The sequence below is a fragment of the Aulonocara sp. 'chitande type north' Nkhata Bay genome, linkage group LG3 (genome assembly GCF_057382095.1).
Source record: "Aulonocara sp. 'chitande type north' Nkhata Bay isolate Kocher_YH1m ecotype deep benthic linkage group LG3, A_spYH_male_GT1.1, whole genome shotgun sequence".
NCBI lineage: Eukaryota > Metazoa > Chordata > Actinopteri > Cichliformes > Cichlidae > Aulonocara > Aulonocara sp. 'chitande type north' Nkhata Bay.
The window spans coordinates 72,276,668-72,300,956 of NC_141346.1; the positions used below are offsets into that span (position 1 = coordinate 72,276,668).

Sequence of the window (24,289 nt, forward strand, 5' to 3'; positions counted from 1 at the left end):
ATAAAATACAGTGAAAGTGAGGTGAAGAGTATAATGAAGGTAAAGATGAAGGACGAGTGGCAGGCACACTGGGACAGAGACGGGAAAGGCAGATATTATTATACAGAAAACAGTCGTGTAGAAGAAGCTGCAGCAGAGACCAGGATGGAATCTGGAGAGTCAGAGTTGGTCACACAGGCTTGAATAGCATACTTAAAAAGGTAAACATGACACAGGAAGTGTGACTTCTGTGGACCAGAGGAGACGTTTGACGGGTTGTTAGCGTCGTCAGGATGCTGGATGGAAACGCTGTGCCTGATAGGATGATTACAGGCTGGACTTTGTCTTCCTGTTACAGATGGATCCAGGCCCTGGATGACTGCTGGACACACATGACCCACACTAGGCTGCCTTCATCCATCCTTTCCTCCTTCACTGAGACTCAGAGTCAGCATGTATGTATTTATCAGTGATTTGAATCCTTTCATTACAGAGTGAAGTTAAAGTAGACGTGTGAACACACTAATGAACACAAAGGGACACAACTACTACTGCATGATGGAAAGCTGAAGTATTACACAGCTTTATGAACCTCCTGTTATCCTGGCAGACGAGTACAGCAATAAATCTTTTACTTGAACATCTTCTGGCTCCAATAAGCTTTGAAATGTGACCATGAAGTTAGAGACACACTGACTGAAACCCACAGCTGTGACTGTGGATCACATCCACACACAGTGTAGCTGCTGTCTCTGTGTGAGCCTTTGCACTGCTGCTCGCAGCACCGTTATATCACTCAGCGCTCGCTGCTGTTATTGAATCCACTTTTTACTGTCCGTGCAATCAAGCTCCTCTGCAGAGCTAGAAAATATCTTCGAACCAGTTTATGTGTTAGGGGATCCTTTGCAGCTGTGACTGTTGCCTCTGTTTTTGTCCTTTGGTTCCTGGGAGCCTTTTACATTTCCATCAGCAACAAATATCTGAACAGGCTTTATTGTAGGAAATACAGGATTAAATAGTTGTCATTATTTATTAGATGTTGTTAAAGATGATCCGATGCTTGTTTAGTTTAATGCTGTGGCTTCAGTCAGCATCACTGTGCTGTATAGTTTTATTTTTCTGATCCTTCTGTTAAAGTTGCTGAATAAAAGCTGGTTGGTCTGCACCTCACCTCTGCCTCGAGCCTCCTTCTTTAAAGCAGCAGAGGCTCTTCATTCAGGTATCACAGCTCGAGTTGTTCTGCAGGAGACCCAGAGTACTGTCCTTGGTCCATAATGACATTAACTTTGATTCATGTCAACACGAAGCCTGAACGTCTGTGATGAACACACTATCAGCATCACTGACATATTTCATCATTTAAAAACACTTCCTGTCACCGTGGTGGTTACAGTGACATCATGCAGTTTGTGCTTTGACCTCCAGAGGGCGACAAATCAGCACAGACAGAGAGCTCCATTCAAACTTTGCTGCCATCAGGAATAATTCTTCAAATATAATCATCAGTGTTTGAGCAGTTATGATATCAGGGACAATCTAGACATGTGTGACAATACTGAACATGTCACATGACACACCTCAAACATCATGTGATCCACTCTCAGTCTGCACTTTCAGTCATGACTTCATGAATTTATGATCAGTTTACTCCTGAAATATTCAAATGCTGCAGGATGAAGAACAACAAAGTGCTGACACATGTTTGTGTTTCAAACAAGAAAACCAGCAGAAATAAATCATCTTTGGACAACATGACAGAGATTAGTGAGTTTCCAACTTGCACTTGAATGCAGCACAGACAGATTCTGATGTTCGTGGTTGTAAACGTGTCCTCAAACGCCGCTCTGACTCTTTCCTTCCTGCTCAAAGTTCCTCTTTTCTGAACTTGGTGTTTGTGCCTGACGCTGATCGTCTCCGTGTGGAGCTCCGTGTGAAGGTAACGTTAGCAGTGTGTAATGTTTCCTGGCTAACATCAGCTGTGTGCAGCTCAGTTCCAGCACAAATCTGCCGCTCCATAGTTCACGGTAACGGACTCATGAGGTCGACCGTTAAACGCTCTCCCGCCATTTTGTCTGTGTGCGCGGATGTGTACGTTTTTGTTACCACTGTCATCTCATCAATAGCCTATTTGTAAAAGATCTCTGTTCATAGTTTAGTTGGATTTTAAAACTCTGTAGTTGGACAGTTTTATTTTGGACTGATGCTAAAATTCTTGCTGATTGTTTCTGTCGAGGTTTTGTACTTGACATCCGCCATTTTGGATGTGATAAGCTGTAGAGAATGCGTCCAAAAAGAGAAACCAGAAAGAGAACCTGTTTTATTAATAACCTCTTGCAAATAGAAGAATATGAAAAAAACAACAACAAATAGGATAAAACCTTTAAATTACTTGAATTTTTAAAATCACCATCATCTGTTAACACAAATTTGATCATTTCAAATTTTTGTTTTCATTTTCTCTTCCCAGTTACTTCTTTCTCATTCTCTTCATTCTCCTTGTCACCTTACGTCTCACTCCTTAACTGAAGTTATAGTTCTAACATAAGAAGTCCCACCAACGTCCTTTATTTAATCTCTGTGTTGTCACAGTTATTATCATCAGATCAGACATGAGACCCAGACAACAACATAAGTTTACAAGCTAACATCATGTCAGCTAACATTAGACGATAGCATCATAAACTTTAAATTACTTTGCCGCTGATCAACAGTTTGATTACATTCTCACATCACAGGTTTATTTGCTAAGTGTGAGTCCGCCCACATTAGATCCACTTTTCAGCAGGTGGAATAATTTGTAGTATATAGGTAATACATCAACAATGCTGCCGTGGCTAAGTTAGGAATATTTAAAATGTCATTTCCAAAACTTGCATATGATCTGCAATTTGTAGCAGATCTACTGACTGTCACAGAGCAGCTGGAGCAGTCTCAAATGCAGGTCAGTCCACTGCTGCCACCTGTGGCCAAGTGCCATAGCTACTGCTGGATGAACTCGTGACACATCTGCACCTGTTTCTATGAACACATTGAGTCTGAGTGGCTGCACTTACACTGGTGCATTCAACATATTGAAAGATGGCAGCAATGTGGATTGTCAAGACTCAAACCAACCATTGAGCAAAGACAGCAGCATCACTTGTTTCTGTTTGTTATACAGCCAGATTTACTCGTGACACACATGTGCAGCTGCTTTATCACCTATTCTGAATTTGTTTCAAGCACAATACATTTGTTACACATGTTGGGATATTGTGTTTGTTTTAAATGTTATATACCTGTGTGGTATGTGACTTGTGTTGCCATGACGCCAGGTCTCTCTTGGAAATGAGATTTTTAATCTCAATGAGATTTTTTTTTACCTGGATAAATAAAGGACTAATTTATAACGTTCAGTGTTTTCCGGTCTTCCAAAAGAAAAAAAACCTTCAACTACATGACATGCAGTTGTGTATTTGTTTTCACCTTATCATACACTTGAAGTTTTACAAATCACCACTTCTTTAGTGAATATCATTTCAGTCTCAGACAATCTCGTTTCTCTTACAGAGGTTGAATGCACCTTCTGCGGATGGCGGTACCACACAGTGTGCGTGGACTTCCCCTGCACAGAAGGCAACTACAAATGCTGTGAATGCTAAATAAACAGAAACAAATGATCCCTGTTGTCTTTGCTTGATGATTGGTTTGAGTCTTGACAATCCACATTGCTGGGGTTGCATCTTTCAATGGCAGCAATGGCAGGTATCAGTGCTCAAAGCTTTTGTGTTTGTTTCCAACAAGTTGCCCACCTCGGAAAACAAAAATGTGTTCTTTTACTTGTCAGATGAGACACTTTGACTCTTCAGTGCAGTGTGGAGCCTAACAAAGATCTGTTTTGTGTCCCAGCTGATCAGCAGGAGGAGGAGAGTCTGACGGAGCAGCAGAGGAACATTTTCAGCTACTTGGACTCAGCTCAGCCACTACAGAGGAAACAATGAGCTCAACACAGAAGGTGACAGACAGAGCAGGACCATATGACCAAAGATATTTATCACCATATACATTTGAACATTTGCCATAACGATGTAGCTGACGATAGAATTGACACCAGACAAAATACTTTACAGCTGCACAACTTTATTAAAAAGCCATCAATGTATTTTCACTGAAACAAGCAGCTGTTGTTTATGTGCATTAAAGTTATATAAAAATGTAACAGTGCAAATGCAAATTCCTCGCTGACAGTTTAACCAAAAGGCGTTTCCAGTGGAAACTGGCCGACACATCCTGAGCATAACCATGTATAATATCCACTAAACTTCAGAAGAGGTTATACAGTCGTGGCCAAAAGGTTTGAGAATTGCATAAATATTGGAACCTGGAGAAGTTGCTGCTTAAGTTTTTATAATAGCATTTTGCCTGCACTCCAGAATGTTATGAGGAGTGATCAGATGAACTGCATCGTCCTTCTTTGCCATGAAAACGAACTTAATCCCCAAAAAGCCTTACCACTGCATTTCATTGCTGTCATCAAAGGACCTGCTGAGACCATTTCAGTGATCGTCTTCTTAACTCAGGTGAGAATGTTGGCGAGCACGAGGCTGGAGATCATCATGGCTGTATCCCGATTCAGGTTCTGCAGCTTTAAAGTCCTCAAGGGCCGCGTACTCAAAGACCGCTAAGGCCGAAGTGCGAGGCTCGTAGGCTCGTGAAATGGGACGTCTAGCCTCCGTCGCGCTGCCCAGGTTGCCTAGCAACCATGATACTAACAGCTGGAAACGTTTCATACAGCTTTGTTTGACAGAAATGAAGGAGAACATATTTAGTTCATTTGTTTCTACATGAGCTCTGTGTGATTTGATGAGTATCTGAGGCTGAGACCACAGGACTGTGAAACATGATTGTTGGGCTTCATTTCTGTGCTGAACAGTCGTTTAAGATTAGCTGTAAATAACAATTAGCTGATGTTGTTCATGAGACTAAAGTCATCTCACTGTGGTAATGTAAATATGATATGGCCAATATTATAGTTATTATATTAATCACTTCACTCACAGACAAGTATCTGTGACAGTGTGTATACAGATGTATCATATATAAGAGACAAATATTGTTCATTTAATATGTTGGTACTAAATGTGGCTCAATGCTTACATATATGTGTAAAAAGCAAATGTAGGAGCTGTGATAACTGTGTCTGATAGAATGAAGAGTCGACTGATATATGAAATATTCCTTTATTGGGTGAGAAAATCAGACCATGTCATAACTGCTGTAAGTCACACAGAATAGATATCAGAGCCTTAAACAGGCTGACTTCTGCTAAATGGGTCAAACTGGGCAGAAAGTCTACAAACACATAACATCCTTATAGAATATGATGTAACACTATAGATCAACTTAGCTCAGAATATATAAAGCATATAAACAGTTACAGCAATATGATGCAACAAACACAGCAGCTACTGATCCAAAATACTCAAAGCTTCATAGAACTGAAACCAACATTTATTTTTAGCTCCATCCTGCTGCTGATACAGACTTTAGGTTTCTGAACATTAAACTTGTTGCTGCCTTTCATAGTGTGTAACTTGAAGGCCCTGAGTACTTTCTCCCACACTGGAAACACTGGGATGATCACATTATTTGAACATTACCTAATAAGACTGATTCAGCACAGACAGTTATGTTAAACTTTCCTAGCAGTCCTTCACAAACAGGGAACAGTCTGTCTATTCTCTCCATCTGTCAGCTGCTGCTGGCTCTTCCTCCTCCTCTTCCTCACACACTGCTGAGTTTGTCCTGGTGGATCATCAGGGCTGCAAAGCCTCACAGATGATGTGCAGCAGTGGGTCCCTCAGTCTGTCCTCACTCTGGACACTTGCAGTCGTCACACATGGAAATCAAATGTGTGATAAGCTGCAGGATTCAAACACAAGTGTAACTTATAAACACATGTTCATACTTTTATTCCACAATCAGAGAGAAAGAAACAGAGAGAGAGTGCAGGACAGACAGACAGGTGACAGTCTCAGGTGTACACACTGCTACACAACAGCACCAGAGAAGCAGGATTTAGTGTTTGTGTTATTACGAGTGTAAACAAGAAGAGTTCCAGATGGTGCAGTGGACACATGTGTGACTGCTGTGATTAAAGCATCTTTCTTTCAGCTTAACGAGTGAACCGTCAGCTCGTTCAAACACACGTTAAAGTCCGTTTGGCTCGACACCACCGAACAGAGGCAGCAATATAACACAGCTAACATTAACAGTGCAGTGAATCCTGCTTGTGCCGTGATATTCAGGACTGCAAACCGAGCAGCATCACTGACTTTCAGCTTGTTGTGTTTGTGGATATATGACTGACTTTAATTATCCACAAAATCATCACATTCTCTGTCAGATTAAGGTCGACTATTGAACGGCGTATATTTTAAAGGCTTTAAAACCAAGTTAACGCTGAAAGTACAAACATCACTAATGTCACATAACTCTGCCGACAAGGCATAGCTATGGCTATGAAATGCTCTTTGTGTATCACTTCTTCATTATGAAAGATGTCATTAATGCACTAGTAATGTCTCATCTGGAGTATTGTTCAATCATTTGGTCAGCAGCTAATAAGACAGATCTTAACAGACTTCAGTTAGTCCAGAATAAGGCGTCCAGATTAGTGTGAAGATGTTCATACTATACTAATATTGATAAAATGCATAATAACCTTTCTTGGCTTCCTGTACAGGCTAAAATATTCTATGGCTTACTTGTAGTTCTAAAGAAAGCAATTCTGTTAAACACACCACATTTATTCTGCTCAGCTGCAGTATCCAGATGAAATACATCATCATATTACACAGTTTTCAACAAGCTGCAATTTAGTTAATGCTCGAGTTAAAAGTAACGTTTTGTAAAACTGTTATATTTAGAGCAACTTTTAAGTGGAATAAGTTGCCTTAAAAAATTAGAGAATTATTCAAAACTTCAATGAACACTTAAAAGCCGATTTACAGAGCTTTTAGTTGTTGTAAATATTGTAAGACATGATTTGTTTTTGAAATTTGTGTAATGTGCCTCAATGTTATTGATATTATTATTATTATTATTGATTGCTTATATTTGAACAATTGTGAAACCTCACTGTGGATGTAAGAGTGAAATTATGTGGATATCTTGAATCCACTTTATTGTGTAATATTTTATATTATTTTATGTGAGTATTTGACGGAAGACGAGCAACATCTGTTGTGGAAGCTAACGGGGTTCCTTTAGAATAAACAAACAGGATTTATTATCACTGAATAATTCTGTATAAATCTATACAAATTATAGAAATATGTAATAGGAACCAACAAAATAATCTAAATTATAAAATAATGTGTGTGTGTGTGTGTGTGTGTGTGTGTGTGTGTGTGTGTGTGTGTGTGTGTGTGTGTGTGTGTGTGTGTGCATGATTTTAGTGTTTGAACAGTCATGAATTATCTTTAACAGCAGGTTGGATGTAATGTGTTAGAACTACCAGCAGGTGGGGATAAGAGACCTTTAAGGTGTTTGGTGCCACGCTCCACCTTCAGGTTTAAAACTAGTGTTAATGGAGTTTGAAGGTTGAGTTTGTTCCACGACTGCATTTCACTCACTGCCTCTGTTTGTATCTCTGTCACTGCAGGACCAACATGGAGCCAGAAGTCAGCGCTCTCAGGAGGCCGACAAACCTCACAGAAGAAAGGGAGAGAAAACACACACCTGTGACGAGTGTGGGAAGGGTTTTACTGTGAGGGCTAAACTAAAACAGCATCAGGTCATCCACACTGGAGAGAGACCGTTCAGCTGTGACTTGTGTGGAAAGTCTTTTTCCTTGAAGGGTCACCTAAAAACACACCAACTCATCCACAGTGGAGTTAAAGCGTACAGCTGTGATCAGTGTGGCAGAGCTTTTACTCACAGTAGCAACTTACAGAGGCATCTAGTTACCCACTCTGGAATTAAGGCATACAGCTGTGATCAGTGTGGCAGAGCTTTTACTAACAGTAGCAACTTACAGAGGCATCTAGTTACCCACTCTGGAATTAAGCCATACAGCTGTGACGAGTGTGGGAAGGGTTTTACTGTGAGGGATAAACTAAAACAGCATCAGGTCATCCACACTGGAGAGAGACCGTTCAGCTGTGACTTGTGTGGAAAGTCTTTTTCCTTGAAGGGTCACCTAAAAACACACCAACTCATCCACAGTGGAGTTAAAGCGTACAGCTGTGATCAGTGTGGCAGAGCTTTTACTCAAAGTAGCAGCTTACAGAGTCATCTAGTTACCCACTCTGGAATTAAGGCATACAGCTGTGATCAGTGTGGCAGAGCTTTTACTAACAGTAGCCACTTACAGAGGCATCTAGTTACCCACTCTGGAATTAAGGCATACAGCTGTGACATCTGTGGAAAAACTTTCAGCCAGAGAGAGAGCCGAAATACACACCTACGCATTCACACCAGACATGATGTGTACTGCTGTGAACAGTGTGGCAAAGAGTTTATAAGTCACACAGACTTACAACGACACATGTTTACCCACACTGAGGAGAGACCTTATCAATGTGACCTGTGTGAGAAGACTTTTAAATCTCCACGTCACCTGAGACGACACCAACAGATCCACACCAGAAAGAGACTCTACAAGTGCAGCTACTGTGAGGTATGTATTTATATTGTTATCTTGTCATTTTAGCCTGACTGTTTGGAACAACTCTGCTCATTAAACTGTGTTAGCATGTTAGCAATTCTACTGCATGGAAAAGCAGCTCTGAGTGATTATTCAGATTTTCCTTTCAGTTATGATTTTAGTATTACTGTAGTATTATGGTGGTAGTATTGTAGTTATTGCAGCCCAGTAAACTGAGTGTGTTAACTGAAACAGTCAAATGTAGTTGGACGTCTGCAGAGATGCTCTTTATTTCAGGCGACGTTCAGGATACAAATGTTGAAGGACTGACTTACACTGTCTTTGTGTCTTTGTTTAGAAGCAGAGCGACACAGATGGATCCAGTTCTCAACCCTGTCATCACTGTGGTGGTGGGAAAGACTTTCATTGTGACCTCTGTGGAAAAACTTTCAGTTGGCAAGCTGCCCTTAAAACACATCAACGTAGACACACTGGAGACAAACTGAAATACTGCAAAGAATGTGGGAGAAGCTTCACCACACCAAGTGAGTTAAAACAACATGAACTGATTCACAGTGGGGTTAAAAAGCACCTCTGTGATCAGTGTGGGTCATCCTTCACCACTGCAAGGGACCTTAAATCACACAAACGAGTCCACACAGGAGAGAAACCACACAAGTGCAGACACTGTGAGAGAAGCTTCTCGCATTCAGGTCATCGTAACAGTCATGAACGAACACACATAGAAGGAAACTACAGCTGTGACCAGTGTGACAAGAGCTTCAGGAATCTCAGTTCATACTCTGCACACAAACGATCCCACGTTACTAATAAACTGTTTCACTGTTACCAATGTGCCCAAACATTCACCTCATTGTCTGCTCTGTGCAAACATCAGCGCGATCACTCAGGGCTGAAATCACTCCCATCACTGGATCACAGTGAATCTGAAGACACAGAAAGATCCTCTGGTTTCTGTGTCAGACTCAAAAAGCTTGAGATCAGGCTCCACAGAGTTCAGATAGAATCATTTAAACTTGTGTTGAACTGAACTGGTTGCTGGGCTGAACTTCTACATAATACAGATCTACATGGGATCTTCTTTTCTGTTTTTTACTGAGTCAGTTTTGTCCTTTTTTCTCTGTCCTGGTTTTGCTCGTCTGTAAATGATTGAAACTCAGTCAAATAGTTCATTGTTCTCCAGCAAAACGTTTTGGAAACTCATGTTTAACCTTTAAAACTCTGACATGTTTTAGCACACAAGGCTTCATCGGGGAGTTCACTCATGATTGGACCATGAGAACAAAGGTTTTTAGTTCTTTCAAAGAGAGTCTGTTGTGATGTTTGATGTTTCTGTTTTTTCTACATAAAGGAATAAACTATTTTTCTTGCTTCATGTAGTGTGGAAGTTTTTAATGTTTCTTCATCTGTGATGTTCTTGAATGTGTTCACGTGAAGATGATATAAATAAACTCTTGTCAGAGATTTACAGTTATCAAACAGGTGAATAAACAACACTGAGACACTTGGAGACGGTTAACGTGCTGCACGGGTGAGGGCTCAGAGAGGACTCACACCGAGCTGCAGTAGTCGTTTATTATTTATAGCAGGGTGAAACAAGCATAGCAGTTTCCTCTAATTTTGCATATATGTGTGTGTGTGTGTCTAAGTTCGTATAAATGTCATAGGGTGAACTTCCTCTTTCTATAAACAGAGCGAGTAGTACATTTTGTTCTTTTCCTATTAAGAGTAAAATATGAACATATACTTTAATGCAACATAAAACTCATAAAAGCGTTTCTTCTTTAACATCCCCTCCTGATGTTAATATTTTTCACTTAATCATACTTTATTATCAGCCAACAATCACTTGCTTATAACATTTTCAATTGTAGCATCATTCAGTATGTGTGTGTGTGTGTTTCTATACTAAATCTTCTTCATCCGATTCATCTTCTAGTGGCAGTCCAACATAGGTAATTACTGTGGCCTGTACCATTTTGTCAATCATGGATCTTATGCATGGTAGGATACATGTAGAAAACAAGCACAATAATAGAAGCAGAACTCCTATCAGTACGAGTCCTTTTATCACGAGGGTCTTCCAGCTGCCACTCAGCAGCCAGGTCAGCCAGTCCTCATTGTTCGTGACATAGTCTTGTTGCTGCGCATTACTCAGTTGTCGCAACTTGTCTAGGGCGGTGGTCATGGTCAAGGAGTGCACGTTGTCCGGGATATAGGTGCAACAAGTGGTGTTGAATAAGACACAGAGGCCCCCTCTCTCAGCGAGAATCATGTCCAGGGCGACCCTGTGTTGCATGACCACTATTCTGATCGCGTCGATTTCCTCATTCTGAGCCTTATTTATCTTTGTTGAGCTGTTCAGGAAAAGTCCAAATCGGTAGTCAAGAGTCTCAATTCTTAACGTGTTTTTTCCAGTTCCGACCCATGGGAACAGTGAGTGCAGGACCTTCTGTCTGGTGGTCCACAACTTGAACTCCGCTGGTACATCACTGCCCCAGATTGGGTCATGGGGTTGCACGTCATCAGTGTTCCTCTTGCGTCGTGGTTGGTTCTGATGGAATACTCTGAATGTGTGGTCTGACACTAAAATTAGGGCGCAGAGTCCGGTACAAGAAAAGCTCACAACTAAGACAAAACTGCTCCTGCAAGGAAAGCTCACTGTTATGCATGCAAGTCATCAAGATGACATCATCAAGATGGCGCTGGAGTGACGGCAGCCTTTCCAAGTAGCTCTGCAACACCGCACCTTTTTGTTAACTTTAACTTTTTAGACTAGGCTTTTCAAACTTTTTTTTCACCTTCCTCTACTTATACCTCTTAGATATAGCGATACAAGATGGATAATGCACTTTTTAAAACTTCTGGAACCAGTTCCTTCATCTATTCGAGAGCGGAGCTGCTGGCACTAAAAACAAAGGGACAGACCGGCATGCGACACAACATCCCGGCCGAGCTAAAGAGGAGCTACAGAGGCTGCAAAGCTGGAGCGAGGAGAGCGGATCACCGGAGGCGATTCAAACCATCAATCCCGACAGTGATCATGGGCAACGTGAACTCGTTACAGAATAAGATTGACGAACTGTGCGCTCTGAACAACCACAGACTATACCGTGAGTGCAGCTTGTTTATCTTCACGGAGACGTGGCTAACCGAGCTAACGCCGCAGGCTAACGTAGACCTATGCGGTTTCACACCCGTGAGAGCCGATAGGGACACGCAGGCCAGCGGAAAAAGCAGAGGTGGGGGACTCATTGTCTACGTTAACAACAGATACTGTAACCCTGGACACGTCTCCGTTAAAGTTTCGGTATGCCGTCCGGACCTGGAGCTGCTAGCTGTTAGCTTGCGGCCATATTATCTACCTCGGGAGTTCAGTCATGTGATCTGTGTGTATGTTTACATCCCTCCGAGGGCCGACGCAACAGCTGCCTGTGAGAAAATACACACAGTCACAGCAAGACTTCAGACACAAAACCCCGAGGCTTTCATTATTATATCTGGAGACTTTAACCATGCCACACTGGACTCTACTCTGGCTGCTTTTCACCAGTTTGTGAATTGTCCCACAAGGAGCAACAGGACAATTGACCTACTGTATGCTAATGTGAGAGATGCATACAGAGCCACCCCCCTCCCCCCACTAGGGAAGTCAGACCACAACCTGGTTTACCTACAGCCACAATACACACCCCTCGTCCAAAGGCAGCCTGTCACAACGCGCTCCATCCGGAGATGGACCCCAGAAAAGGAGGATGCTCTGAGAGACTGCTATGACACCACAGACTGGGATGTGCTCCTGAGCCCACATGGTGAGGACATAGAGGGGGCGACACACTGTCTTACAGACTACCTCAACTTTTGTGTGGACACGGTCGCCCCTGCTAAGACGGTACGGTGTTATCCTAATAACAAACCGTGGGTAACACAGGAAGTCAAAGCTGTCCTCAACATGAAGAAGAAGGCTTTCAGGAGCAAAGTGAAGGAGGAGATGAAGGCAGCACAGCGGGAGGTGAAACGCTGCCTGAGGGAAGCAAAGGACACCTACAGGAGGAAGGTGGAGCAGAAGTTGGAGAGGAACAATATGAGGGAGGTCTGGAATGGTGTGAAAACCATCACAGGCCACAACACCAAGAAAAGCACAGTGGGGGGGACTGTGGAGAAGGCAAACGAACTCAACAACTTCTTCAACAGGTTTGACCAGCCCACAACCCCCCCACCCTCACCTTTACTACAGAGTCCTCTCCCCACTCTCCTACCTCCCTCGCTTCCCCCCCTTCCTGACACCATGACACCCCCCTCCTCCAATCCCTCTCTCAGCAGCAAGACATCTCCCCCCCTCCCCTCTTCCCAAACATCTCCCAGTGTCACAGTGGATCAGGTCAGGAGACAACTGAGGAAGCTTCGCCCCAGAAAGGCAGCAGGCCCAGACAAGGTGTGTCCTAGGATGCTAAAGGCGTGTGCTGCTGAACTTGGGGAGCCGCTACAACGAGTCTTCAACCTCAGTCTGCGACTGGGGAGAGTGCCCGCCCTATGGAAGACATCCTGCATCGTCCCGGTCCCTAAAAAGAACCGGCCCAATGAGCTGAATGACTTCCGACCGGTGGCACTGACGTCACATCTTATGAAGACTCTAGAGCGGCTCTTCCTCAACCTCCTCCGACCACAGGTACAACATGCCCAGGACCCACTACAGTTTGCATACAAGGCGGGTGTCGGAGTGGAGGATGCCATCCTGTACCTCCTACACAGAGCCCACTCACACCTGGATGGGGGAAAAGGCACGGTCAGGATACTGTTTCTTGACTTTTCCAGTGCCTTTAATACCATCCGGCCCTGTATGCTTCAGGAAAAACTGAACAGGATGGAGGTGGACCCCTGCCTGGTGGCTTGGATCTCCGACTACCTCACCGACAGACCACAGTACGTCAGGCTGAAGGACATCACGTCTGACACAGTGGTCAGCAGCACAGGAGCACCACAGGGAACTGTGCTGTCCCCTCTTCTCTTCACCCTGTACACCTCTGACTTCTGCTACAACTCTGAATTATGCCACATTCAGAAGTTTGCAGACGACACAGCCATCATGGGGTGTATCTGGGATGATCAGGAAGAGGAGTACAGAAGTCTGGTGAGGAACTTTGTCGCATGGAGTCACACAAACCACCTGCAACTCAACACCTCAAAGACTAAGGAACTGGTTGTGGACTTCGGGAGGTCTAGAGCAGGTCCACTGCCGGTTCAGATAGAGGGGGAGGAGGTGGAGGTGGTCAACAAGTACAAGTACCTCGGGCTGTGGGTGGACAATAAACTGGACTGGTCATGCAACACAGAGCACCTGTATAAAAAAGCCCAAAGCCGACTGTACTTCCTCAGGAGGCTGAGGTCTTTTAACATCTGCAGGAAGCTCCTGAGGATGTTTTACCAGTCGGTGGTTGCTGGAGTACTTTTCTATGCTGTGGTGTGCTGGGGGAGCAGCACAGCAAAGAGGGACTCATCCAGGCTGGAGAAACTGATCAGGAGGGCTAGCTCTGGAACAGTGGCGCGGCTGCCCCTCTGTTGGTCTTCCATGGTCTCTTGTGTTCTGGGGGCCTCTGGATGTCTGGAGTTTTGATCTCCTCCATACCCGCTTCACACCCTGGAGGACGGGGCTGTGGCCCCCCCACACTCCCTAGCAGATCATTACATGGAGAAACCTTTGGAATGCAAGCATGCTGATCCACACAGGTATGCACACATGGGTATTCACAGACGCGGACTAAAGCTTTCTTGGCTGCTGCCTCAAAGCACACTGTGCGCTGTCTATCTTGCGTGCTGCACAATATCGTTTATTACTTAGTAAATACTGATATCTATGACTAGCTAGTTTATTGTGATGGTGCTTTGTTTTCTCTATTATTATGTTGCTCTTTGTTGTTTGCTGTCTCCTCTGTTTGTTTGTTTGTTTGTTTGTTTGTTTTTTCTCCATACAGGTGACCCAGGAGTTTTTTTTTTCCTTTTTTTGGTAACGATCTGCTAGAGGGTGTGGGGGGGCCACAGCCCCGTCCTTTATGGTATCAAGCAGGTATGGAGGAGATCAAAACTCCAGACATCCAGAGGCCCCCAGAACACAAGAGACCATGGAAGACCAACAGAAGGGCAGCCGCGCCACTGTCCCAGTAAGAGCTGAGGAGAGTCCCAGATGAGGGCTCGCCCAGCAGCCGCGGAGCAGAAGTCAGGGGGAGTTGCAGTGACGCGCCCGTGAGCTCCGCCGGCCCCCAGCTGCGCCTGAGTGACCGAGCCCTAGGCCGAGAGGCCGGGGGCACCCCACCTCCAAAGGGGCCCGAGCGAGCCCCAGGCCCCAGGCCCCGACAAGCGGCCGCCAAGGAGTGAGCCGGTGTGCACCCGGACGCCCACCCCCAGACACAAAGAACCACCAACACACCGACACCTGAGGGAGTCCGCCACCGGCAGGGGAAGTGGTGGTGGGTGGAGATAGGCCTCCAAACCTTGGAGGGCCTGAGGTGTCCCCAGAGAGGTGGCGTCTGATACCCAACCTGACATATACTTTGGCAGCATTTTTAAATTTCTCTTTGTATTTTTTCTTTCTTTTACTAGTGAAGAGATGTAGAGTGAACAGTTATACAGTCTAAATATCCCATATGGGTCGTGTGAAATGGTGTTTTCAGTTTCATTCAGTTGAAGTAAGGAACGTTGAATATTTCTAAGTGTGCTGTTTTGAACCAACATGTCACAGTATGATCAGTGCTGTAATTTTTGACAGTCACTGTATCAATGTTATTTTTGCATCTCTTGAATAAAGGTTTTGACCTGCAAGTGCTAATTTCTTTAGTTATTGGGGTAAAATGGGTAATGTTAATAGGAAGGTGTTTGCCAATTCAGTAACCTAATTTAATGTTAATGGAAACTAACATTATCTCAAATTGTTTAGTTATAATTGTTGTTTAACTGAATCTTGATTTTTGATCTTGATTTGTTCTTTCCCAACATTTTTCAAAAGAAACAGTCTAATTTCTTTGCTGTGATTGATTCCAGAGAACACGGAAGAACTGACATTATTTAACTGTTGATTTATGTAGATTCAGTGGAGGAGTAATGTCAGTTTAATTCTTTACCTACTGTCAATGCAGTGAAATTAGACATTTTGTTTTGAAAGGTTACTGGTGGATGCCAGCAACCATCTTGGAAGAGAACAATATAATCTGTTATTAGGCCTCCATTTGAAAATTGTGTATTTGATACTAGAATATAATAGGTATATAATAAGCTGAGGCCTTGACTAGTAGAACGTCATGTTGGTGTTTAACAACACATGAGCCAACATCAGACTCCGAGCGCTACGATGCTAAAGATCAGAAGATCCAGTGTGACATCATCGTTACCTGGCAACAGCAGCCCTCATCTGACTTTATTGGAGGATATTTACACCAGCAACACGGTTTAGTTTGATATGACGGATTAACAACATGCGCTGTGATATCCAGTTCATCTGTAATAGATACAGGATCTAATCAGTCAGCAGATATCTGATCAGCTTATTTATAATTATACTAGAAACAAACACTACTGTGTTGGTGATTCATGCAAACTTGCATATCAGCCTTTGAAGGTTTTGTAGTATTGAGAACAAAGAGGTTGTGTTAGGGCTGAAAAGCCCGACTTGTTCTCCTCTGCAGGTCATCAAATGCACCACAGAAGTTTGTATTTGCACAGCCTGTATATGTTTGATGGCTTTATTATTCTCTGTTCAAAGACAGTAAATATGGAAAATGTCTCATGTAGAATCAGCTTCATTTAAAATGACTGCAAACATTTAGAGAACATGTGCTGCTGTTTGTCCTACATTTCAACACTGAATGAACCCTGAAAACATGATGGCAGCTGGCAGGTTGGAGTTCACATGAAATATCGGCTGTATGAAGACTGGAAATATAGATGATACAAACATGCAGCCAAACATTTGTGGACATGAATAAACTATCTGATCCAAAAAGCAGGAAGTGACACAGCTAGAAAGCGTGTAACAGCTGAAGTCAAATGTAATGCAGAGTTGAATCTGCACTTGGATCCATCTGTGAAAGGTCCACATGTAGGGATCACATGAGTCCTGATGTTTGTCAGTCAGCTTGATAACTCCATCTACTGTGGCTACATATACTGGGCTGGTAGCTCCACAGTGTTGGAAAGAAACTATTAAATGTGCAAAGTTTAAAATCAGAGGCTCTTCTAACACAGGAGCCATGTTGAGTTTAGATCACAGCCGACCACCGGCAGTCTGAAATGGAATGAAGCCCATTGACAGCCAGCAGGTCTAAACAGGAACGCACCCATTTGTATGTGTGGCAATGATGTGGCTGCAGCTGACACAGGATTGGTTCAAACTAAACATCAGACACATTTCACAGAGTTCACAAATAAACTCACGTTTTTATTTTTGAAGATGATCATAAAGTAGAATTTATGGTCCAGTAGAAACAGCAGGAGGTTTGAGCCCTTCTGATGGCAAGGCAAGGCAAGTTTATTTGTATAGCACAATTCAACAACAAGGTGATTCAAAGTGCTTTACAGAGACATTAGAAACAAGAACAAATAAAAAGCATGATTTAAAATTGATTAAAACAAGCAAACAAACTAACTAATTAACAAACAAACAAACAAAACAGTATATAAAATCAAAACAGATCAGAACAGTAGATAAAATCAGTAGTTAAATGTAAGTTTTGAAATTTAAGCTTAAAGTGTGGATTTGGTGCTTTATTCAAATGCAGCTGAGAACAGGTGAGTCTTCAACCTGGATTTAAATAAACTGAGTGTTTCAGCTGATCTGAGGCTTTCTGGGAGTTTGTTCCAGATATAAGGAGCATAAAAGCTGAATGCAGCTTCTCCGTGTCTGGTTCTGACTCTGGGAACTGATAAAAGACCGGATCCAGATGACCTGAGGGATCTGGAAGGTTCATACTGGGTCAGGAGGTCACTGATGTATTTTGGTCCTAAACCATTCAGAGCTTTATAGGCCAGCATCAGAACTTTAAAGTCTATCCTCTGACGGATAGGCAGCCAGTGTAAAGACCTCAGAGCTGGACTGATGTGGTCCACTTTTTTGGTCTTAGTGAGGACTCGAGCAGCAGAGTTCTGAATGAGCTGTAGTTGTCTGACTGATGTTTTAGGTAGACCTGTAAAGATGCTGTTACAGTAATCAAGCCTACTAAAGATGAATGCATGGACTAGTTTTTCCAGGTCCTGTTGAGACATCAGATGTTTTATCCTTGAAATATTCTTGAGGCGATAGTAAGCTGATTTTGTTATTGTCTTAATGTGTTTTTCTAAGTTTAGGTCTGCATCCATCACTACACCCACATGTCTCGCCTGGTTTGTGGTTTTTAGATGTATAGATTGAAGTTCTCTGGTGACCTGTAATCGTTTTTCTTTGGCGCCAAAGACTATTACCTCAGTTTTGTTTTGTTTAGCTGGAGAAAATTGTACGGGGCCTTGGTCTCCTGGTGACATTGTGATATATATTTGTGTGTCATCTGCATAGCTATGACAGTTTATTTTGTTGTTCTTTATAATCTGTGCCAGTGGGAGCATGTAAATGTTAAACAGAAAGGGTCCCAAGATGGAACCTTGGGGAACTCCACATGTGATACTTGTCTGCTCAGATGTGAAGTTACCTATTGATACAAAGTATTTCCTGTTTTCTAAGTATGTTTTGAACCAGTTTAGTACAGTTCCTGAAAGACCTGTCCAGTTCTCCAGTCGTTTGAGTAATATGTTGTGGTCAACTGTATCAAATGCTGCACTGAGATCCAGTAAGACTAGGACTGACATTTTTCCACTGTCTGTATTCAGACATATGTCATTAAACAGCAGAAACAGGATTTGGAGGAAGATGTTAATAGATTAGAAAGAATTGTACACTGTGAATCAATGCAAGTCTTTCTATATAGACAGATCTGTAATAATCCCCCAGGTAGGTTCCTCTGGGACAGTCACAGATAGAGACACCAATTCTGACATCCTCTGAAAGCCTGACTTTGAATTTTCATCACTCGTCATGCACACAGATGTTAATTCTACATATTCCTGGTACTGAACTCTAAATCAATATGAAGAAAATGCTCCTGCTAATCTGCATCTATGTTGATATCAAATCATTTTCCAGCACATGGATAAATCTCTATAAATCTTTCAGTCTGATCAGAATGGGCTCAGTGTTGTTATTGCAGCTCCCTGATGTTTGAAAAGCTAAATGTCCATTTTAAAGTGCTCGTGTGTAGGATTGTGTTTCCTTCCTTTGTGCAGTTCTTACAGTAAACATGTTTGAATGTTTCCTGTTCCCCTGATGCTTCTTCCTGTTGGATAAAATTGGTTTGAATAACATGTTCTTATAGGTTTCAATGAACTTCAAACTGTGATCCACTTACAAAACTGTCTCATTTTATTGGAACGATCCACATTTGCATCCATTCACGGTACATTTGACATCTGAACACGTTTGTACACATGATGAAAGGACAGATGGTGTTTGTGTGTCCTTCTTAAACTTAGTGTGGATGTTTCATCATGTAGAACTACTTAGAACTGTCAGGGTTCCTGGGTCGGTGACCCAGTATTTTCAGTTCACGTTCACTGTTTATCTACTGCCTTTTCCACTTCCTGTTTTATTGTGTTAGCCTTGGTCTGTGTGCATTATGTTCAGTCCTCTTCCCATTATCATTAGTTCATTATGTTCAGCTGTGTACTCACCGGTCTCTCATTATCATCATTATCACCAGTCTGTGTATTTAAGCCCTCTGTTCTACCCATTCAGTGTCGGGTCATTGATGATGTACGCCTGATGTCTATGTCGTCTGTATGTTCAGTCAGTCAGTCAGTCAGTCAGTCAGTCCTTTGGTCATTCATTCATTCAGTCAGCCAGCCATTTCCTCCCTCTGTACTGTTTGCTCGCTCCTTCGGCAATAAACATCCACCTTCACCTACCTGCCTGTGAGTCCAGCGTTTGGGTCCTCCTTCTCTCATCCACGACACTACCTCTGACACAATGACCCGACCACGCGTTGTGGACCCAGCGGACTCGGACCTTTTCGAGCGGCAGGACGTAGCGCTCTCCATTTGGGCGGAGAAGCTCAGGTGGAAACAGCGGCTCTTCTCAGAGAGGGAGCACGTCTTTGAGGGGACTCGCCTGGCTCTGGGCGGGCCTCGGAGACGCCGCGGTCCTCCACCTGCTGCCTCACCTGCATCGGAGCATTCGCCGCGGAGAGTGGGCGTCACAGGCCAGGCTTCGGCCGCTCGCTCTTCCGCTGCTCCGCTCCTTGCTCGCCCACCAGCCATTTTACTCACCGGACCTTCAACCTCGCCATGGCACGGTGGCTCCGCCTCCCACCTCGGCTCAATGGAGGCTCCCGTGCCAGAGGCTCGGCTGTGTACCCCGCCCACTGCCTCTTCCCGGAGAAAGCGGCGCACACGTCGCCATAACAAGGACTATTTCCAGCAACTCCCGATGGTGAGCTCCAGTGACTGTTTTTCGCACTCACCATCTGATTATTCACTTAAAACACACAATAGACTCTTTTCTGATTCATGGGATGTTTCCCTCCTAGAGGATGAAGTGGACTGGGAAGATTTTTTCTGCTCTGCTCCCCCAAAGACTGTTCAGTCAAAGACTGTAAATAGTGGTGGCAGAAGGACCAGAATAAATCCAGATAGACCTGTCAGTATCACTCGCCCAGTCATCATTTCCACTCCTGTCAGTCAGCCGACACCCACACCTGTGCCCGCACCCAGGACGAGGGCAGCTGTGACCCCGTATACCTCCACACCCACCTCTGTTCCTCGGGTGGGGGTGACTGGTGTCCAGTAGTGATGGGCAGATGAAGCCTCATGAAGCACTGAAGCTTTTCATCCAATTGGTTCACCCCAACGCGAAGCTTCTTGAAGCTTCATTTGCTCTAGCAGGACACCTACTGGACGTAAAAATATTAGTTGGCATGAATTTGAAGAGTGTGGCATTTTGCACACAGCCTGTAAATGTCAACAACAAAAGGAGTGTGTAAAACACCTATAGTGTAGTGATGCAGTGTACTGTGTATATTTATACTGGCAGTGTGGAAAATGATTATTTGCGGCAAAGTTCGAACCGCTTCATGAACCAGTCACGTGGTACAGCCGGGCAGCGAGGCTTCGGACGTCATCATTTTCAGCTCCTCCCATAAATGAAGCAAGCCTCGATACGCGCTTCGCGGAAACGCCCCCTCCATTACTCGACACACGCTTCGAAGCCCCGATACAGAACGTCACATCACTAGTGTCCAGCCACCTCCCGTGCCTGTCCCAGCACCTAGGCTGAGGGCGGCCAGGATCCGGCCTGACCCCCCTAGAGACTCAGCTGAGGCTCTCCAGCCAGTGCCCTCACGCTCTGGAAGCACGGAAGAGCCAATCAGTCCACCACTTCATCCACCACCTGATCCAGCCTTTCACGCACTAGCTTTATCCCTGGTTAGGCTGGCTGAAGTGTCCCCTGCTCAGGCACCAGCTTTACTAGCCCAGGCTGTAGCTTTATCTCCCTGTCTAGCCCAGTCTGTAGCTCAGCCATCAGCCACACCAACCTCAGCTCCGTCGTCAGCCACGCCTGCCTCTGTTCCTCCCTTAGCATCTCCACTCCAGTCAGTTCCCTCACCTGCTGTTCAGCTTTCCCTCCAGTCAGTTCCCTCACCTGCTGTTCAGCTTTCCCTTCAGTCAGTTCACTCACCTGCTGTCCAGTCTCCTGCTGCCCTCCAGTCAGTTCACTCACCTCTAGTCCAGTCACCTCCTGTAGCTCAGTCCCCTCCTGTCCTCCAGTCACCTCCTGTAGCTCAGTCCCCTGTCCAGTCAGTCCAGTCTGCTCCTGTCCCCCAGTCACCTCCTGTAGCTCAGTCCCCTGTCCAGTCAGTCCAGTCGCCTCCTGTTTCCCAGTCGCCTGTCCACCATCCTGTTCGGTTCCCGGACCTGCAGCCACAGCACCCAGAGCCAGCTGTGAGCTCTCCTGCTTCTCAGCCAGGGGTTTCCGCACCCGCTGGCCCGGCCGCTCCTCAGCCAGGGGTTTCCGCACCCGCTGGCCCGGCCTGTCTCCAGCCAGAGGCTTCAACTTCGCCTGGTCAGGCCTCTGCCTCAGCTGCACCCACGCCTGGTCAGGCCTCTGCCTCAGCTGCACCCACGCCCGGCCCGGCCTCTGCCTCAGCTGCACCCACGCCCGGCCTCTGCCTCAGCTGCACCCACGCCCGGCCCGGCCTCTGCATCGCCTTCAACGTCGCCTGGTCTGGCGTCGGCCTCTGCTTCTGCTCCGCCTGGTCCGGCTCCAGCCTCAGAGCCTCCGTCCTCGTCTGGCCCAGCCTCAGAGCCTCCGTCCTCGTCTGGCCCAGCCTCAGAGCCTCCGTCCTCGTCTGGCCCAGCCTCAGAGTCTTCGTCCTCGTCTGGCCCAGCCTCGACTTTGGCTTTTGTTTCACCTGCTGCAGCTCCAGCCTGTGCTTCGCCTGGTCCGGCCCCGTCGTCGCCTGGGCCGGCCTCGTCTGGTCCTGTGCCCACCGGGCCGTGGCCAGCACGCCTAACACTGGAGAGCCGCCGCTGCCTTCCACGCGGTCGGCCCCCTGAACTGCTCCGTCGTCTCCTTCGCCGCCGCCGTTGCCTTCCGCACGGTCGGTCCACCGGAACAGTCTCGTCTCGACCGCCGCAGCCACCTACCGGACCGGCTCAGTGGTCGCTGCTGCCTTCCACGTGGCCGCCCACCTGACCTGTCTCGTCTCGGCCTCGGGCCACGTGGCCACCCACCTGAACTGTCTCTGTGTGGACTCCGTCCCTCCGTCCTGGGCCCCCTCCGCCCGCCCTGTTCTGGTTCTTTTTCTTTTGGCCGTCGGGTGCCGGCCTTTGAAGGGGGGGGGGTACTGTCAGGGTTCCTGGGTCGGTGACCCAGTATTTTCAGTTCACGTTCACTGTTTATCTACTGCCTGTTCCACTTCCTGTTTTATTGTGTTAGCCTTGGTCTGTGTGCATTATGTTCAGTCCTCTTCCCATTATCATTAGTTCATTATGTTCAGCTGTGTACTCACCGTTCTCTCATTATCATCATTATCACCAGTCTGTGTATTTAAGCCCTCTGTTCTACCCATTCAGTGTCGGGTCATTGATGATGTACGTCTGATGTCTATGTCGTCTGTATGTTCAGTCAGTCAGTCCTTTGGTCATTCATTCATTCATTCAGTCAGCCAGCCATTTCCTCCCTCTGTACTGTTTGCTCACTCCTTCGGCAATAAACATCCACCTTCACCTACCTGCCTGTGAGTCCAGCGTTTGGGTCCTCCTTCTCTCATCCACGACACTACCCCTGACAAGAACAAAGTCTTTGGAACATTTGGAGAACACGTTTAGGAAAGTAACATCCTGGTAGAACATTTTCTTAAAGCAGAGCAGAGCTGCAACATGACTGTGAGGATTCAGAAGAATAAAGTCAGAATACTTTATTATTATGAAGACTAAAGTGCGCCTTAATGCTGCCGATGAACACACATGTTCTTTGTGAAAGCATGTGTGAGCACAGCTGACGTGCACCACACTGACCCCACTCGCCCCATTTCTTCATCCACTTCTTGCTCTTGTGCTTGAAATGAGACACAGCAAAAGTCAGAGGCTCTAAAATCCACACAAAGGGGGCTCGTTAGATCAGGATACTGGATGTGATCCATAGAAAACATGGATAATACACCACTTTATTTGAAGCATCTGTAGCACTGCCTCAGCTCTGGATGTTTCCACAGACTCCTCTGTGCACCTAAAGGAAAGGTCAAAGGTCAGCAGCACATGTAGTTGGGACAAGTCTTCAGTCGCACAAACTACACAATCATTTTCCTCCAATGACGACTTTTCACTTGCAGAAATGGTCCTGTGTGATTTCCAGGCTGTGATATAAAAACTAGTTCCTAATGGCAGCGACTCACTCAGTAAACATGTGTTTCCTTCACCAACCTCACACACAGATCCAATAAGATCAGGAAGTGGGCAGTATAGTACAATATGTGTTATTCTGTGCTGCACTGCCCAAACTAAAGATCTGCTGAAGTGTTGGAAATGATCCAGATGTTTATTTTGGACGATACAGCAGAAGATCAGACATGAAAGTGGAGATAACACAGAAGACCTGCAGCAAAGGTCAGAGGTCAGACTGGGCCCTGGATTCAACAATGAGCCAATGATCATCAAGCAGTGACTAAAGCAGAGCCCTGACGTTCTGACATTCATCACACAGTCAGAACAAATGTCTGCTGATGACTTCATCTCATGAAACGACTGATAGATGTCAGTTCATTGATCAGCTGAGCTGCTGATCTTCATCGTCACAGAAACATTCAGCTTGTTTCAATCAGTAAATAACTCCCACTACTCCCAGTTTGAACTGTTCCCACTCAAAATGCTGTGAGAACAATGATCATTGTAGAACTTCACAAACATCACGTGTTGTTTTCCACATGTAAGATCAGCAAACACACAGAAACTTCCTGTTGCCACACACGGCCTCTAAAATCTCTTCCACGCTTTCTGTCTGAAGTCCACTCTCTGTGTCGGATCCACAGGAAACAACAAGATCTTATTAACATGGTTTTCAATGTGTCTCCTTCCAAAAAGTCCAACCAA

The 24,289-nt window shown here is 45.0% G+C and overlaps 2 protein-coding genes across 2 annotated transcripts in view; one reads left to right on the top strand and one right to left on the bottom strand.

The window, feature by feature from the left end:
• LOC147336918 (protein NLRC3-like) overlaps positions 1–24,289 on the bottom strand; it is a 1,139,417-nt gene that overhangs the window by 1,079,502 nt on the left and 35,626 nt on the right. The window lies entirely within an intron of this gene.
• On the top strand, positions 3,885–8,691 carry LOC147336945 (uncharacterized). Its single transcript, XM_086287220.1, has 2 exons — positions 3,885–3,973; positions 7,625–8,691. The coding sequence occupies exons 1-2, from the start codon at positions 3,956–3,958 to the stop codon at positions 8,672–8,674; spliced, it is 1,068 nt and encodes a 355-aa protein (XP_086143346.1). The 5' UTR covers positions 3,885–3,955; the 3' UTR covers positions 8,675–8,691.